The sequence below is a fragment of the Gavialis gangeticus genome, unplaced genomic scaffold (assembly GCF_001723915.1).
Source record: "Gavialis gangeticus isolate Ggan-Ray unplaced genomic scaffold, GavGan_comp1, whole genome shotgun sequence".
Lineage (NCBI taxonomy): Eukaryota > Metazoa > Chordata > Crocodylia > Gavialidae > Gavialis > Gavialis gangeticus.
This window is the reverse complement of record NW_017729009.1, coordinates 6624413-6641159: the sequence shown is the minus strand read 5'-3', so window position 1 is coordinate 6641159 and position 16747 is coordinate 6624413. Positions and strand designations below refer to the sequence as shown.

The 16747-nt window shown below is 38.1% G+C and overlaps 1 protein-coding gene across 4 annotated transcripts in view; it reads right to left on the bottom strand.

Moving 5' to 3' along the window:
* The window catches only part of NCOA3 (nuclear receptor coactivator 3), a 172766-nt gene that overhangs the window by 9464 nt on the left and 146555 nt on the right, over positions 1-16747 (bottom strand). For 3 of the 4 annotated variants that reach the window (XM_019509880.1, XM_019509878.1, XM_019509879.1), the window contains 12 exons: positions 16332-16720; positions 15156-16033; positions 13114-13249; positions 10626-10820; positions 9843-10079; positions 7624-7750; positions 7162-7333; positions 5658-5954; positions 4161-4265; positions 3545-3779; positions 1514-1688; positions 1148-1289 (listed from right to left, as the gene is read on the bottom strand). In XM_019509880.1, the coding sequence (XP_019365425.1) occupies positions 1148-1289; positions 1514-1688; positions 3545-3779; positions 4161-4265; positions 5658-5954; positions 7162-7333; positions 7624-7750; positions 9843-10079; positions 10626-10820; positions 13114-13249; positions 15156-16033; positions 16332-16720 (3088 nt within the window). The remainder of the gene's footprint in view (positions 1-1147; positions 1290-1513; positions 1689-3544; positions 3780-4160; positions 4266-5657; positions 5955-7161; positions 7334-7623; positions 7751-9842; positions 10080-10625; positions 10821-13113; positions 13250-15155; positions 16034-16331; positions 16721-16747) is intronic. The other variant, XM_019509882.1, reaches the window with a different exon arrangement.

Here is a 16747-nt window from a genome sequence, read left to right as displayed (position 1 = left end):
AATCCTCAGGTCCTTTGCAGCAGTAACGTTGCCCTCCTAGACAGCTTTTGTTTTTTATTTGTGGATTGATTTCTCCTTAATTTCTATATATTGCAGCCTTCTACTGAATTTGTGACCATCTAATTTTTTTTAGATCACTTTGAAATCTAATCCTCTCCTCCAAAATGCCTGCAGTCCCTCCCAGCTGTGCATCAGCCACAAATCTGACATGGGTACACATTATTCTGTCATCCAAGCAGTTACTGAAAATACAGAATGGTACTAAATCCAGCACAAGCTCTTTTGGGACCACATTCAATATAACTACTATTTTTCAACCAGTTGTGCTCAAACCTAACAGTAATCTAACACAAGCCACATTTCTCTAGCTTGGTTACGAAAAGTGTCATGCATGACTGTCAAAGATCTTATTAATATCACTTCAACTATTGTCCCACACAACCACTAAGCCAATTACCACATTAAAGAAAGGACTTAGATCGGTTCACCTCGACAAGTCCACGTTGTTCATCATCACCACCTTAATACCCTTGAAGTGCATACAAACACCAGTATATTTCCATTTGGTTAGGCTGACTGGTCTTCAGCCCCCCAAGTCTTGCTTTTTTTACCCTCTTTCTAAGGGAAAGAGAAACTAATGTTTCCTTTCCTACCATCTTGTTGTTAATATTAAATTACGCCAAGCAGCTGGTCATGATTAAGCTTTTTGTGGAAAGTGGAGCAGCCTCCTTTTTATCATCCAGCAGTTTTTCACCTTTTCCATGGAGGTAATAGACAAATTTTCCTTCCCCCCCCCCCACCTTTTCTCATTGCCTTATGTCCTTTGATACCTGACAAAAATCTCAACAGGTATGATTGCTGCTTTCAGTTTTTTAGCCTCTAGCACTTCTCCAGCTTTAGCTGCATGGAAGCACTCTGTGCATCTCGAGCCATAATCACGCTACTATTTAAAAAATAGCAATTAATCCACAACACACTGCCCAGCTTCAGCATTGTTTTAGTGTAATATCAGCAAAGAGAGAGAACCTACTGAGGCAAAAATACAACTAGATGCACAAACTGCTTGGGGTCCAGGGAGATTAGAGTTGACCAGGCCTCTGACTCTCTACAGTACTATCACCAGGGTGAATCACTGCAATCCTTTTACCTGGTCTGGGCCCATAGGCATCCCTGACATAGGCATGGTATTAAGGTTCATTTGTCCAATATGGCCACTGGTACCATTCATGTGCATCATATTGTAAGTTGCAGGGTTCCCCTGATGGCTAAACTGCTGCTGTGAAAAAGAACTGGAACACAGAAAAAACAATTAAAGTTCCATTAGTATTTATTTCACAACCTTTTACAAGGGACTGGTATAGTATCAAGACAAGAAAGGAGTGAACAAATCCTCCTGCACGTGCAATGGCAAAAACTACCAACTTTAATGGAGTTAAGATTTCATCCCCACTTCTCTGAAAGACGAGTGCTTCCAGCAGTAAGGCCCCTTTGAAACATCTTAAATTATGCTCACCTGCTCCTGGCCATGGTTCCTGATGGCCAGCCCTTCATTTCAGGGGATTGGTACATTGGTGCTGTTTGAGGGTGCTGCATCATGGGATTTTGAGAAGGTCCAATTCTCGAGGACATCATTGGGTTGGGAGGGCTTGACACCCTACTAAATGCAGGATCCGGTTGTTGGTTTATTCCTTGCAAAACAAAGGATAGACAAGCCACTAATTATCATCTTAAGGAAGTCTAAGTCTCAACTTCTTTCACTGAAGGGAGGGAAAAAAATTCAAATACAACATGCGTTTGCAAATTAAAGGTGATAAATCCTGAAACCTCAGAGATCTAAACAAATGTTTAAGGGCAATACACTAGTCTACTTTGCCCTACCTTTTGAAATTCACTACCACATTATGCTGAAATGACATTTTATTTTTGCCTAAAACATCATTTGGCAAAATGATAGGGTGGCTTAATCCCTGCCTAATGCCAGAATTTATTCCACAGCAAATGGTTGTTATGAACTATAAAACTTAATTTTTATAGTTAATGAATTATACAAAACAGCAGGAGAAAGGTAACACCTTGGCAACAAAACCCTGTCTGTAGATCTCACCCAGAGTACAATGCATTTATGAACAAACAATATTTTCGGTTTTATGCAAGTTTTCAACATTTGGAAGTTTTCTTCCAATACTAGAAAGAGTACCAGTGTTTTCTGATAGGAGCTTTTTTATATTTTCCTCAGCTCATGTATATAAATTAAAATGTCCTCATTAGTATAATTTTACAGCATCATGGATATTCATGAGACAGATTCTTTTAAACAATGGGTTAACAGTAATTGTAATATCCAACTCACTGAATCATCGTATTAGACAAGTCCACAAAAATCAATATCCCAGTATGGTATTCTTTACTGAGGAGAATATTGCAGAATGCTATTAAAATTGCTGTAGTGTTTTACAGCAAAAAGATTAGAACATGGATTTAGGATTTATGTCTTAGAGATGTCATCACTGTGAAAGTATTTCAAAACTGGATTTTGAGGACAGTTGCATGACAATGACATACAAGTACAACATAAATTCTAATATATTTCTACTGTTTTCTTTGAATGGACTGCTAAATAGCTCTATGCTAAGCCAAGTAGAAATGAACCATTCAGATGAAAAAAGTACCAAAACAAGAAAGTGGGAAAGCAGAGTAATGGACTGATGCACTAGAAAAATGACACAAATTAACTGCATACTGAACAAACAGCAAGTTTCTTAAGAGCTCACTTTACCATGCTTTAGCCTTATGTAAAACATTTTAATAAGGTAGTATAGTTTTCTGGGATAAGTTAATGGTGAAGTCTGAAAAAATAGTATATGAAAGTTTCAGCCCAAGATGTAAATAAGCTACACTTAACGAATGGTCATTTCTATGTGCACATCCTTCCTCCTAAAAACCCCTGTACTTAGATTTCCTACTGCCTGCAGGAGTTTAGCCATCCTGCACTTTCTAACTTAGCTCCAGATAGTAAATGTAGTTTAAGGAATACTGAAGCTGTGATTTAAAAGACAGCAGCCAGAGTAGAAAGCACTGCATAGCAATTGTGGTCACTGGAAAATAACCAAACAAGGAAAATGTGAACGCTTCTGTTTTGAATATTTGATACTGGATTTTCACATAATAGAAATATGTATATAAAATAGAATAGAAATGTGTTTGAGAAATAACCAAATTGCTGTTTTATCGGTAACTGACAAGTACAGTCAAGAGAACAGCTGAAATGAAAAATAAATTTAAGCTATGGATCAGTACGTATACAGGTGCCTGCATTCTTAACAGAAAGAACCCTATTTAGTATCATTTAATCATAGGATACGTTCAGGATATGCTTAGTCTTCCGTCCCTTCAGTCCCTTCCTTCCCTCCACACAGACACAACCACGCGTCCCAAATCTCAATGTTATCTGGAATATTTAGGTATAGGTAGATACGATCAATAAAAATGAAAAAGGGAAAACAGGATGAGCGAGGACAAAGAAGTGAGCCATTAGTATTAGTACCGTAATTAGGTGGATATGGGAATTGCTGTGGAGGAACTTGAGCCATTGGGGGACCTGCCAAAGCACTATCCATGCTTCCTGAGGCAGTCACATTTGGTGGGGGACTGAAGGCTTGAGGTTGTTGCTGTTGCTGCTGCTGTTGCATTATCATTGCCATCCTCTGCTGTCTGATATGATGACTTAATAGCTCCCTGTTGCGCTGAGCCATCATCTGAGCATTAAGAAAACCTTGCTGCTATCCCACAAATGAACAAAAATAGCACATTAGAAGAGATTTTACACATAAAATTAAATTCATGCCAACCTTCCACTAATATACAAATGATAAAGAACAAATGCATTGCAGTCTCTTGCTCCGGTTCTTTTCCTATGGGTATACGACCACTGGCAGACTGCATCTGTGGCACAGCCTAATAGAATACAGGTGCCAGTGTTCATAAGTTGGCAATTTCAGAATTATCACAGATATAGCAAGAATCACTTTTCAGTGCATAAGACAACATCCTAAGGAACTGAGTGAAGGCTTGAATTCTAAAGGGATTTCTGGGACACACGTCTGTAGCCTGCCAGCTTTCGAGCATTCTGTTTTTGAAGAGTGAATGTGATAATTACTCACCTGTGGTCCCACTTGTGGCTGCATAACTGGCCTCATCACTGGGGCAACAGTAGCACCTGGATTTTCCATTTTCATCTCAAGTGCTTGGCGAGTCTGATTCATAAACTTTGAGAAAGACAGGTTAACAATGTATTAAGCTTTGAGTATCAGGTACTAAATTAAGTTACAGCAAACTCCTCATTGAAAAAAAAAAAAGGTTTCTGAAAACCCATTTTTTAATTTGCATCCAGAAACCACAGTGGTTAGCGGGTTTTTTTACTTTGTTAGATACATCTGAAGCACACACTTCTGATCAGGTTTAAAAATGAAGTCCACCCACACAATATATTAAGCAGCCTGGTGTTAAATGACCTTCACAAAGTTCTGGTAATGACACTTTATGCAAAGCTTAAACAAACCAATTGCTGATTCATGTACTGTTTATCCCAAATTATCTAACTACTAGGCTTTAACTTTTTCATCTCTGTTAAAACTATTATAATAAAAGAAAGTTCATAACAGCTGCTTCATAAAACCTATAGGTTGATTTAATACTATGACATTGCTCAAGAAGGAAGATTAGGAGTAAGAAGCACTTACTATAATATTCTTTTACATTATACTTAACTCTCCAAACCTCAATGGTCTGATATTCCTTATTATTCAGAACTTGGACATCTGTCCCCCACTCTTACACCTATACCATGACAATAAGAATTCCCTCAATTATCTAGTACTTCCACTACTGAAAAATGTATTCATTTCCTATATAAAAAAGGATATTTATATTTTAGTCAAAACCAAGGGACATCCTTGTGAAAGCAAAACCTTTACCACATTCATAAAGTCTCTCTCATTTCTTATAGCATGCCCATTACCATAGCACCTACAATGGATCAGATTCATATGGAAAACAAAACAGTTTTAAAAACCACTACCAGTTACTTATTTAATGTATTTAATGATATCACATTACATTTGAGTTTTTTTTATTTGTGAGAAAGTCTAGGGTTTTTCAGCAGATTAATTTCCCGATAAGATGATATACCATGTATTTATTAAGAGCAAAATCCAGTAGCATTTACTGTGGCACTCACTTGCAGAAGACATCCCTGTGCCCAACAGCTTAAACAAGATTTAAAACAAAAGCAAGACGTTAAACATGGATGTACTGTATATTAAGGATATATTCAACAGTATTTTGTTTAAATAGTAAAAATTTGGAAGGGGTAAGCTCTTATGCTTCAGGGCCTAAACAATCATTTAACTGAAGGGTTTTAGAAAAAAATAACTTCTCTATAGTTGTCTCCAAAATTTCTTTTCAAAACTTCTTGCACTTCCCTGTAATAGCTGCTGTCAAGATGACTTGACTAGATGGACCCCTGCTTAAGCTGGAACATCAATTTCTATGTTCACCTTATTCCTTTGAAGTAAGATGAATATGGATCTCTCCACTAAAATAATATACTCTGTCTTTGGAGTAAGGCATAAATGTAAATACGAAAGCAAAAAGATTACCTGCTGCCCCTGAAGCCTCTGCTGGAGCTGCATTCGGAGTTGCTTTGGTGTATTGGTTCGGGGTCTCATCACACTTGCTCTAGGATGCACACTTGGGAGTGGAAAATTGCTCTGTTGGCTTATCTGATTCATCATTGAATTAAAAGATGGCTGTTGTCCTTGCATATTACTAAAGCCTCCTGGCACTGCTGTCCCCTGTCCCTGATAAGGCTGGCCATATAATGGAGGCTTCTGATCAATCATAACTGCAGATTCCTGACCTTGAAAGGCATCTTGCTTGGGTTCCAAAGTTTGCCCCTTTAACAGACAATAAGAATGCCAAGAAAAATGCTGTGATTTAAAATACTCTCACAAACAGGAAGTGCTGAAATAACTGTAAAATCAACACAGGCTGTGATCATCCTTGAAGACTAATGATTCTTGCTTGAACAGAGCAGTATGCTTTTAGTGGGCTACTAGTTTCAAGGCAAATAAGACTGATAGAAGTGACTTTTCACCTCAGCTGTTTTACAATAGTTAAATACAATAATAGCAAAAAACTGTTCATAATCTTTAGAGTCTTGAAGTTTAGTTACACACTGAAGAATGACTCTGTAAAAAGTAACTAAATTTTTTGTTATTCTCCAATTTCAAGATCAAGTATCTTCATTTTGCAAAATCCCCTGCCCTGATTTCATAGAAAATTAGGATTGGAAGGGACCTCAGAAAGTCATTTAGTCCAACGCCCTTCACGAAAGCAGGATCATCCCCAAGTCGATCATCCCAACCAAGGCTCTAGTCAGATCTTAAAAACCTCCAGGGATGGAGAGTCCACAATTAACCAGGGTAGCCTGTTCCAGTGCTTTGCTGCCCTCCTCGTGAGAAAGCTTTTCCCAAGTTTTTTCATTTCCAGCCATGCAAACTCAAGTTGGAAGTGGAAAACCATGCTATATTATTTTGGGCTTCTACGTCATTGCTAGTAAAATTGCTATCTTGACATGAGTCAGATGAATCCAAACTCACTCTGTCACCTTTCTTTTTTCATGTCCTTGTGACAAAGTATTTAGCAGAATACAGATTTATCGGAATCTGACATGCCACGCCACAAGCGCTTCTGCTATACCTTGAACTAGCGACCTCGGGGCTGTCAACTATGTGCCTTAGTGCCTGAACCACCCAGCCCTTCTGCTGTCACTGTGCTAATAAAAGTAAAATAAAAAAAAAAACTCAGCATCCATAAACGTTGCAAGACAGAAGTGAGAATTAAATTTCTGATACATACATATGGTGTCTTCTTACTTACGGCATTTTTATAAAAGTATATTTCAAGGGCTTTTCGTACCAAGCTTAAGGAATGCTCGCTAGTGGTTTTCAGAGAGTAAGGTTCAAAGAGAGTAAGGTTCTAAAAGAGTAAAGTGGAGAGAAGGAAGGAAAGGAGGTGCCAGACCTTTATTGATTTTCATTCCACATGCCAAGATCATCAGGAAACCGCAAAACAAATGGCTAAACGAATCTTGTTACTTACTTGATTTACAAGATCAGGAATTCCTAATGCTCTGTCAATTTCCTCCAGTCCTGTGACATCTGTGTTACTCAGCAGTGTGTGCAGCTGATCTAAAAGAGCCCTTTCATCATTCTGGCCTTCCACATTAGGAGGCGGACATAAGAGATCATCCAAAGAACTTCTTACCAATTGTCTACAATTGAAATATTTCAGCCATTAAGTACTTATATGAAAACTGCATGGATGTTTTTATAAGTATACAGTCAGAGCACCAGTCAAGTAGTGCTAGCATTCTGTAGAGGCACTGATCCACAGTTGATAGGTGGGTGGGTGTGCACATGTGCGAGTTGGACCAACTCTTACAGCACTAGCAATACCAAAAGTCATCTCTTTCAGTGAATAATATTGCACTTTTTAAACAATTCTGGTGGGAATGAGGAGTTCCATTCAAACTGCTTAGATTTCAGCTATTCTTAAACCTACCTGTTTTGTGAACCTCGAGATCCTTGGTCTATGGCCAACATGCTATCAGGCCATGATGCTGGCTGGCTAGGTGGTCCTGGTTGTGCATAAGGATTCCCTCCCATACCCATATTAATCTCATTGGGCCCTGTGAAGCAAAATGTATAATGTTACTATGGTTTAAAAACAAACAGTTTTCCTAGAATGGTATATAAAGATTTAAGTGGTCTTATAGATCATTACATGTTATACTACTACTTTCAACAACTTTGATAGTCTCAATTAAATCTAAATGTTTTAAACACTGTACATGTACACACAGAGTTTGAAGTAGGCACAGATTAGGGATATAAAAAAGTGACCCAAATCTATTGGCTTCTGACCTTAATTTCTAGCTTCAACCCTTGAAATGAGTATGTAGTGTTTTATTCAATTTTACCCACTCACCTTTCCACACTACCCAGTTTTGCTTTCATTGGACTGAGCAATTTGATGGTCACATCATTTAATCTCTGCTCTAAATATTCTCTACCGTGTGGGTGGTGTTTGAAGCTCAGCCAAATTCCGTGTATTCTTATCTGTAAGAATTAACTGGCAATACAATCCAAAGAAGATGGGATGAGCTATTCTAATAAAGAAAGGACTTTGGAATTGTCCTCTCAACAACCACGGATATGGATGCCGAACAGAGATAGTCCGTGTCAATAAGTGTGCATTGTCCAGGGAGCAGTCTAAATATTTTAGGAAAATATTAGACATACACCATTCATTCCGCTTTAGTCCTAATAGAGTAAGCCCCTCAGACTTTCCACTACTGTCACTCTAAGCAAAGCATAGTCGGTTTCAATGATCAGTCTAAACCAATTAGAGATGTGCTGAGTGGAAAATACACTCAATGTAAGATCCCTTGTATTGCTCTTCAACAGCTATAAAATAGTTCAGAGGTTTTCAATAGCAACTTAGACATATCAACATTTAAAACAGTCTTTTTTATATAATGTGTATGTAGCTCAGTTTCTTCTATACCAAACACAGGCATTAGACAGAGAACTAGTACATTAATGATATGGTTTACCTGACACTTCTTTGGCAAAAGATTTTTAAAATTAATTCTACCTAGCAACTATCTACACACTAGTGAAACAACTATTACTAGTAACTAAATAAATTTGTTATGAAATAGTATTATTCAAACCAAGTCTCTGGGCAAAAAGTCCTTAAACCCATAACTAATCATAAAGCAGCTCCTGGAACTTTTCCGACAAAAACATGCGCTTCAAGAAGTGGGAATATGCAGAAGCCTCCACATAAAAAGGATGTGGTGATTCAGCATAGCTATGTAAATATAAATACACTATAATTTATTTTGCATAACAGAAAATGTGACACCACCAACATATAAGCAATGAAAATATAACCAAGGTGTAATGACTTGTCAGCATGCAACATGACATCCCTTGATTTTAAGTTATTATCGTCTCCCCCACCCCTAATAATTTAGCTGGGTTAGGGGGACACAGCAGCACTGGTGGGAAATCATAATAGTGATTTCAGCTGTAATAGTGAATTATCCCACAGGTGAATTAACCAGAGATTACTGTAGTCCTTACCCACAAAAAGTGGTCTTTAGGTACAAAGACAGTGTGATACTGAAATTAGGGCTGCGTGCATACACACATTCAAATCATCTGGAAGAATTCTCCCAGGTTTGTTCACATGGTAGAAAAAAAACTTACCCAACCCCACGTGTACAGACATTTGAATGCTGAGACCCTTAAGGGTGGAGAGCTTATAGTATTGACACCGCACAGCCAGAGATGGAGGGGCCTGTGCAACACCTCAGTATACTCTGCAGACTCCCTTAATCTGCCTGGCAACAGATGGCAGCAGTGCATAGAACAGCCCTCATTGGCTAACCCAGACTGCTCCCAGTAGCATCAGGATGTACAAACATTTATTCTCCCAGGAGAAACTCTCCTAAACTTAATTTAACCTTGGTTGTTTCCAGATATTTTTCTCCTGGAGCAGCCATTTTTAGTCAGGAAAAATCCTGAACCTCTGCATATTCATGGTCTCTCCTGGGAGAGCAGCAACTCTCCCGGGAGAGATGGAATGTCTGCATGAGTCCTAAAAGTACATTTATTATGAATACTTGATCAAGAAGTCATCGAGAATTTAGTACGTAGATTTATACAAATGTATTAAAAAAAAAAAACACACACCCAAAGACACAAACTTACTCATATGAATCATCTGCTGTTGTAGAATTGGTCTTGTACCAGGTATGCTATTAGATCGGATGGGCAAACCAGGCACAGAGCTACCAATTGTTGGTCTGGGAAGGGAAGTATTATAATCTGTTCCTGGTCTCATCATTGAACTGGAGCTTGTAGGTTCCAATCTGTTAACCTTTGAGTTTGGTAAGCCCCAGTCGCCTGCTGGATGTTGATTCATAGTCATACTTCTGTTGGGTGCACCTGGTACAATGAAGAGCATATAAATCATAATTTCCCCTGGAGATCATGTGATGTATGCTTTGGTTTGGAACCATTTATATTGCCTCCTTACCCTAAAGGGACAACTTCCAGCAACAGGAGAGCAAATTACTAAACTACTATTAAGCCATTAAACCTCGTTTCATTTTACAAGTTTATTAATCTAGTCACATTTATTAACACCAATTACTGGCATTCCCTAACCTGGACATGCCTCTTCAAATTAAAAAAACACCACCACATTTTAGTATTTCAAGACAGTTGAATAATGCAAATGGGTTTTTTTTTAAGACAAAATCCCAGGAGTACACTTGGATGGGATATAGTTATAGCCTAAATAACTCAAATTATGGATAACAAGTCACTTGGAAGTCATTTTAATTACTCAGATGCTGATTGTACAAGATTAACATGCCTCACTTCTATGCACCCAGGTTTTTATTTAAACTAATTTTAACATCTCAAAATATTTTAAAGTTAATCATTTCACAGTTACAATTAATCTTTTTGTATATAAAATCAACAAACCTATGTTTGCTCCAAAATTTTCCTGGCTTTCAATCAGTCTTGAATTCCCACCCATCATGTTTTGCTTTTGTAACATGGAGAATGCATTGACACTCCTCACTGGAGGGCTTGAACCCATAGGTATAGGGCTGTCTAAAGACATGGCTCTGTTGAAAGGAGGACGGGTAGCCTGCACAGACTGGGGACTTCTCATACCTGTTAAAGAATTAAAAGATGCTTGGAACTGTACATCCTTAACTTAGAAATAAAATGTACCACTGATGATTTAAGAAAGTTGCACCTACTTATGGAGAAATATATTGCACATTTAAACATGCCACAAATGTTACTCGATTTAGTTGGGTTTTTTTTATACAGATCAAAGAGTTGGACAATATCAATAGCTACACGTTTAATAGACAAAGGAATGCAACTTCTTGGTCCTACATGCAATACACTCATAAATATTCAGTTAAGACCAAGGACTGAATCACTACCTGTTTGCCTAAAACTGTACTGAAGGTTGATGTACAAGAATTGTGCATTTCCTAATATTTATTTGGACTTCAGTTCTTATATTGTTTTATAATGTACTGCTCATCTCTCAACATGTATATATGGAAACTACTATCCTTCCAATAACATGCACAAATGGCTCATCAACAGCAAGCAAAGTTTTAAATTGCTTCATCCTTAGAAAGTTACCAATTTTTTCAAACATTTTAATCCCATTAGGGTCTTCAACGGTCGGACCTTTCCTTATCCCACTGTATACTTCCTACATACTTAATTCATTCAAAAGGCACACCTTCCATTGCTCCTTCCCCTTTATGTCGGGCTCTTCGAAGCTTCGGTCGCCGATTTGATTCAGAGGAGATTCAGCCCGATTTGGAGGCTAAATCCAAATAGAATCAGGAGACCCATTATTCTCTCCAAATCAAATCAGAAGTCTCCAATTTGATTCAGAGAGATTTGACAATTTGGTCATAGACACAGCTTCAGATGTTTTTTCTATGTACCTCGAGGTACCAGGTGCAGCTTGTGAATGCTGAGATGATGGGGTGGATGGAGCATCCCACAAGAGCGGGGGGAGGGGGAAGAGCCCCACACACTTGGCGACAGATCCGAAAGTGAACCAGAAGTACTTCCAGTCCACTTCTGGATCTGTCGCTAAGTGCACGGGGGCCCTCCCCTCCCCTCCCCCCCAGCTTCAGCAATTGGTGCCTGCTGAGTCTGGGGGGGCACCTGGTGTCCCCCTGGGGCCGATCACAGAGCCAGAGGGGCAGGGGGTACTTCTGGTCTATTACCTGGAAGTACTACTGGTCTACTTCCAGGTCTACCACTGAGCGCACAGGGGACCCCCCCGTGCTCCCGTGGGACACTCCAGAGGCCCCACCATTTCAGCGTTCATAAGCCACACCTGGTACCTCGAGGTACACAGAAAGACACATAAAGCAGTGCTATGGCCAAATTCCTGATTCTCCAAATCAGAATCAAAATCTTCAGATTCAGCCAAATCAAAAAATCGGGACAGTGGTCCAAATCAGCGAACTGAATCACTGTCCCCCAAACTGGGCCGAATCCGAATCGAATACTGCCCACTTTGCACACTCCTACCCTTTGTGGCGGCCATTGGTGCACATGTGCAATATATAGATGCATACCTGTGTGTGGAAATACATGCCCATGTGGCACCTACGTAACCTGAAATTCACAAATTGATGTTTTGAAGAAAAAAGCCAACTTCAGTGAAAGATTTGGTTATAACAACTGATACTTTTCTAAAAAATTTGAAAAAAAACTTTCTAGCCATATACTGGTCCTACCTGGCAGAAGTATATGCATTTAATGTTTTTACATGGTTTTATCATTATGGTGTCCATAAACTGAGACAGATTAAAAAGACAAGGATAGCCAGCAAGAAGGCATACCCCAGGAATCAAACTAATTCAGAAGCTTGCCATTTATTTCATTATTTCCTTAGCCAGCTGCAAGGAATGTAATTCTCTCTTTCAGCTTACAATTGCCTTAAACTTTACAGAAAAATATTTTCCAACTGCTCTTAAAATGTACATTTCCAGAGTAATGTTTTAGATATACAAAGGACACCATGGAAAGTAAAGCTAAATTATCCTCACATAATTATATAGCTTATAAAAGACCTTTAAACAGTGCTAGAATATGGACAGCTCTCTGGCAAAGCCCAAAAGCCAGATATGCAGATAAGAATTAATCCAGAAGTTATACAAGTTGACAAAGGAGAAAAATATCAGGTACTGGCTGATAAAGGATTCTCAATATTTCACGACACTTCACACTAAGGATACAAATCTAGTCTATCAAGAGCTAACCAGCCCTTCTGCATATAACTTCTTCCTGTGGAGCAATTTCCTAGAGTGAAGTTTCTCAGATGTACTAAACAAAGGAGGAGTTAAATGTGCATAACATTTAGAGCCCATGACAACAGCTCCAACTTTAAACCAAGATGTAATTAAGTGAGTTTCCTCACCCAGGGGAGCATTTCCTTGATATATTGCTTGTTTTGTTCCAAGATTACTCCCATTTGCAGAAACAGCATTACTGTAAAAATCAGAACTAGTCAGATCACCCAGAATTGCATCCAAGTTATCCAAGTCACCACTCATCTGGAAAAAACAAAACAGAAAACCTTCCTTATTGTCATATAATTTATCCCCTATCTCCTCACCAGCCTCACATGCCATACATTTAGTTACTCATATAAAGACATGCCCAATATCTCAACAAGGTATTAGGACTTCCAAAGAATATTTCAAACTTAATTCAGTGCTTGAGTAGTGCGTTTTACTTGGTAGGTTTTGGACAAGTCAAATTTAAGGACAAAAGTTGAACTGCTATCGTCCTTACAAATAACCATGAAAAGGACTCAAAATGTATGAATATCAAAAGAAAACTTAACTGTAAAAAATTGTGATTTGATATTTATTACATACACAAAAATGCTACAAGTATAAAAAAATCAACGTGGTCAGGGACCAGATGCAAGTCAACCTATGGAAAAAATCATGTATAATTTTATGTTTCTTTTGGGTGAAAAAGACGGGCCATTTACAAATCAGAACAACATGGTATATATGTATATAAAAAGTAACATACTGCACAACTGATCACTTGGGCGTACAATCATAGTGAGGACATGTACAAAGCAACCAAATCATTTTCTAGGAAACTGCATTTTGTTTGCTTTGTTTTTTTCAATTTGTCCCTATATCACATACAATTGAACAAAATAAACTTGTCAGTTGACTATAATTTCCCTCAGAAAACATTCAATCATTTTTAGCATTCAACTGGAATTTAAAGAGGAAACAAAGTTTAAAATGCTGGGTGGTACCTGGCATTATTTATTTATTTAAATACATAAATGTGGCATGAAAAATTACATCTGCCATAAGATATTCAATTGGTAGTTACCAAACAGAAAATTACTGTACAATTAGCCAGATTAAGATTCTTTTAAAAACTTAAAGGTGAAAATGCTGCCATACTAATTATCAATTTTATTTATATTGCAGTAGCCCCCCAAACGAGCTAGGCTTTGTATAAAAATATAAGACAACAACACAGTCTCTACCAGGGAGTTTCACAAAGACCCTGAAAGCCCCAGAAGCACTACTGACTTCAATGGGGAACGATCCTATGCAAAATAGTTTGAAAATCATAATCAAAATTTAACTAACTCGATTACAGAAGCATCTATTCCAATCTAGTTGAACATTTATCATGCTCTCATTGGGTTTTCACATCAGCACAGAGGTCAACTAGCAAAGAATATCCTCAAGTGACCTGAAGTGTTTAATGACTGCTTGAACATGTAAACTCAATGTTAAGGTACTTTCTTCTCAACTCTTTGAAGATTTTTTTTTTTTTTTTTTTAAGTACTGAATAAAACACAATCAAATAGTAAGCAGTGAATTATGTACTTTCTGTACAAAAATCAAGACACGATCTATTTTCCTCTCACACAAATACAAATAAAAATGACTCGAGAAAAACCAAATGACTAACATCTGTGTAAATCTAGTATGAGCTCAACCAAACATTTTTAAATGAACTGCACATAGATAATACTTTTCATCTTTGATCATTGTCGTATGCCCTATAACTGCAACTTTAATTAAGTTAAGGAGTCAGTAAGCAGCATCATTTCCTAAAGAGCCATAAAATAAACATATGCTTTGTTAAACTGTGATTTTTAAATATTTGTTTTTAAACTACACCAAGTATACTTTGTTTTTGCTTTGTTTTCAAGTTGGGTGATATCATAATGCTAATATTATTCAAAGAATTCCAACACAGCTCATTTTATTGTAAAACATACTGTAGTTCAATGTATTTGTGCTTTGTCGGCTACTAGAAAACCTATGCATGCTTCCATGCTATGTTTATACAGTACTTCCTTGGAAACGTTCAGAGAAACAGGGAAGTTCTTCCTATAAGCTGTTAAACTCTATTAAGACAAATATTATTGGTGAATACATTGACAAAATCCTGTTATATTAAATACTTTACCTCTTCACTTGGCTCAATTTTCACTTTAATCTCCTTTTCTTGATTTGAAGTAGAAATAGAAGAGCTACTGCATTGTCCCATTTTATTGTCCAGACTTTCTACTTTAGGTTTAATATCTTTTGAAAGGGGATCCTTTATATCATCCTTGTCTAACAGGTATCTGAGTAGAGCATTGTTTTCCTTCTTCTTAGGACTCAGTTGCTCCTGTTTGATAGTTCCTTCTCCAGAAGGATTTGTGTTGCTAGACTCATGGTATGTGTCTTTACCAGTCGCTTCAGCTGTGATCTTGGCTACTTCTGCTGGAGAATTACCATTCTGCAACAACTTATGCAAAATCCTGTGCTTCTCTTGAAGCAAGGACCCATGCATGTTTGATGAGGAAGATACGCCTCCAGATGTAGAAGAAGAGACTCCTGAGGGACTTGTAACATTGGTGGAAGATTCTTTGCAATTAGAGTCCAGTGGTGAATTTGATAATGTAGCATGGCCCCTCTCCTCTGAGGAGCACGTGAGTAACTGAAGGAGCTTTTTGTGACCTTTGCTTTCAGATGGTCCCCTCTGACTCTCAGACCCTTCCAGACTTCCTTCTTTATTGTCCTTATCAGCAAGGAGGTCCCTGCTGTTTGACTGGCACATGGAACTCTCCACTTGACTTTGTTCACAATATAAGACAGGGCTTTTTGAGTCTTGGTTGCCCATTTTACTTTGTTGAGCTATATTCATATTTGGGGAATTATCCAGTTTTGGTCCGGGTGAAGAAAGTGTTGATAAAAGGGAAGTGCCAACACCCTCACTGATGGCTTGAAGAGCACTAAGGGAACTGCTAGAGAAGCTGTTATTGCCAGTGTTGGTAGCGGATCCCATCGGAGAATGCATACCTGTATCATGTAGTACAGATCAGAGTTATTACATTATAGAATTTATCTACATTTGATTTTACTTGTTAATTAAATATTATACAGCAAGTCTATTTAAACATGAACAATGAGAATGTAAATAGCAGAAATAAGATATACAGCAGCACGAAACTGGTTACCTTAAATAAACACCTGTGATAATTTTAGCTATATTATGTGCAAGTCGGACTATGCAGAGGTAATAAAAGAATGAAAGTAGCAGAATTCAGGTAAGAAGGGGAAAAAGAAAATTTTTAAAACAGTTTCTATCACAACATACCTGCAACTGGAGAAAACTGATGTGAACCCATTTTTGGACTCCCTCGATTCCTAGGGGAAATCATCAAATTCTGTTGGCTGGAAGTCAAGCCAGGACTACCATGTGGCGGACTACTCATATTTAACCCATAATTGTTGTTCTGAAAAGGAGATGACTGCATTCCTGGTCCAGAGTTCATTGGTCCCATATTACCAGGACCTCCATATCTAGTGCTGCTCATCTGACCTACTGCGCTGGGATCTCCCATGCCATAGTTCCTGTTCTGTATTGGCATGCTTTGACCTGGTGGCATATTCATAATAGCACCAACTGAATTTGTGCTTCCAGCCGCAGGTGCTCTGATACTTTGTCCCATTGGATTAGGATTTGGTCGATATCCATTTTGTTCTCTGTAAATTCAGCACCCCCCCCCCCCC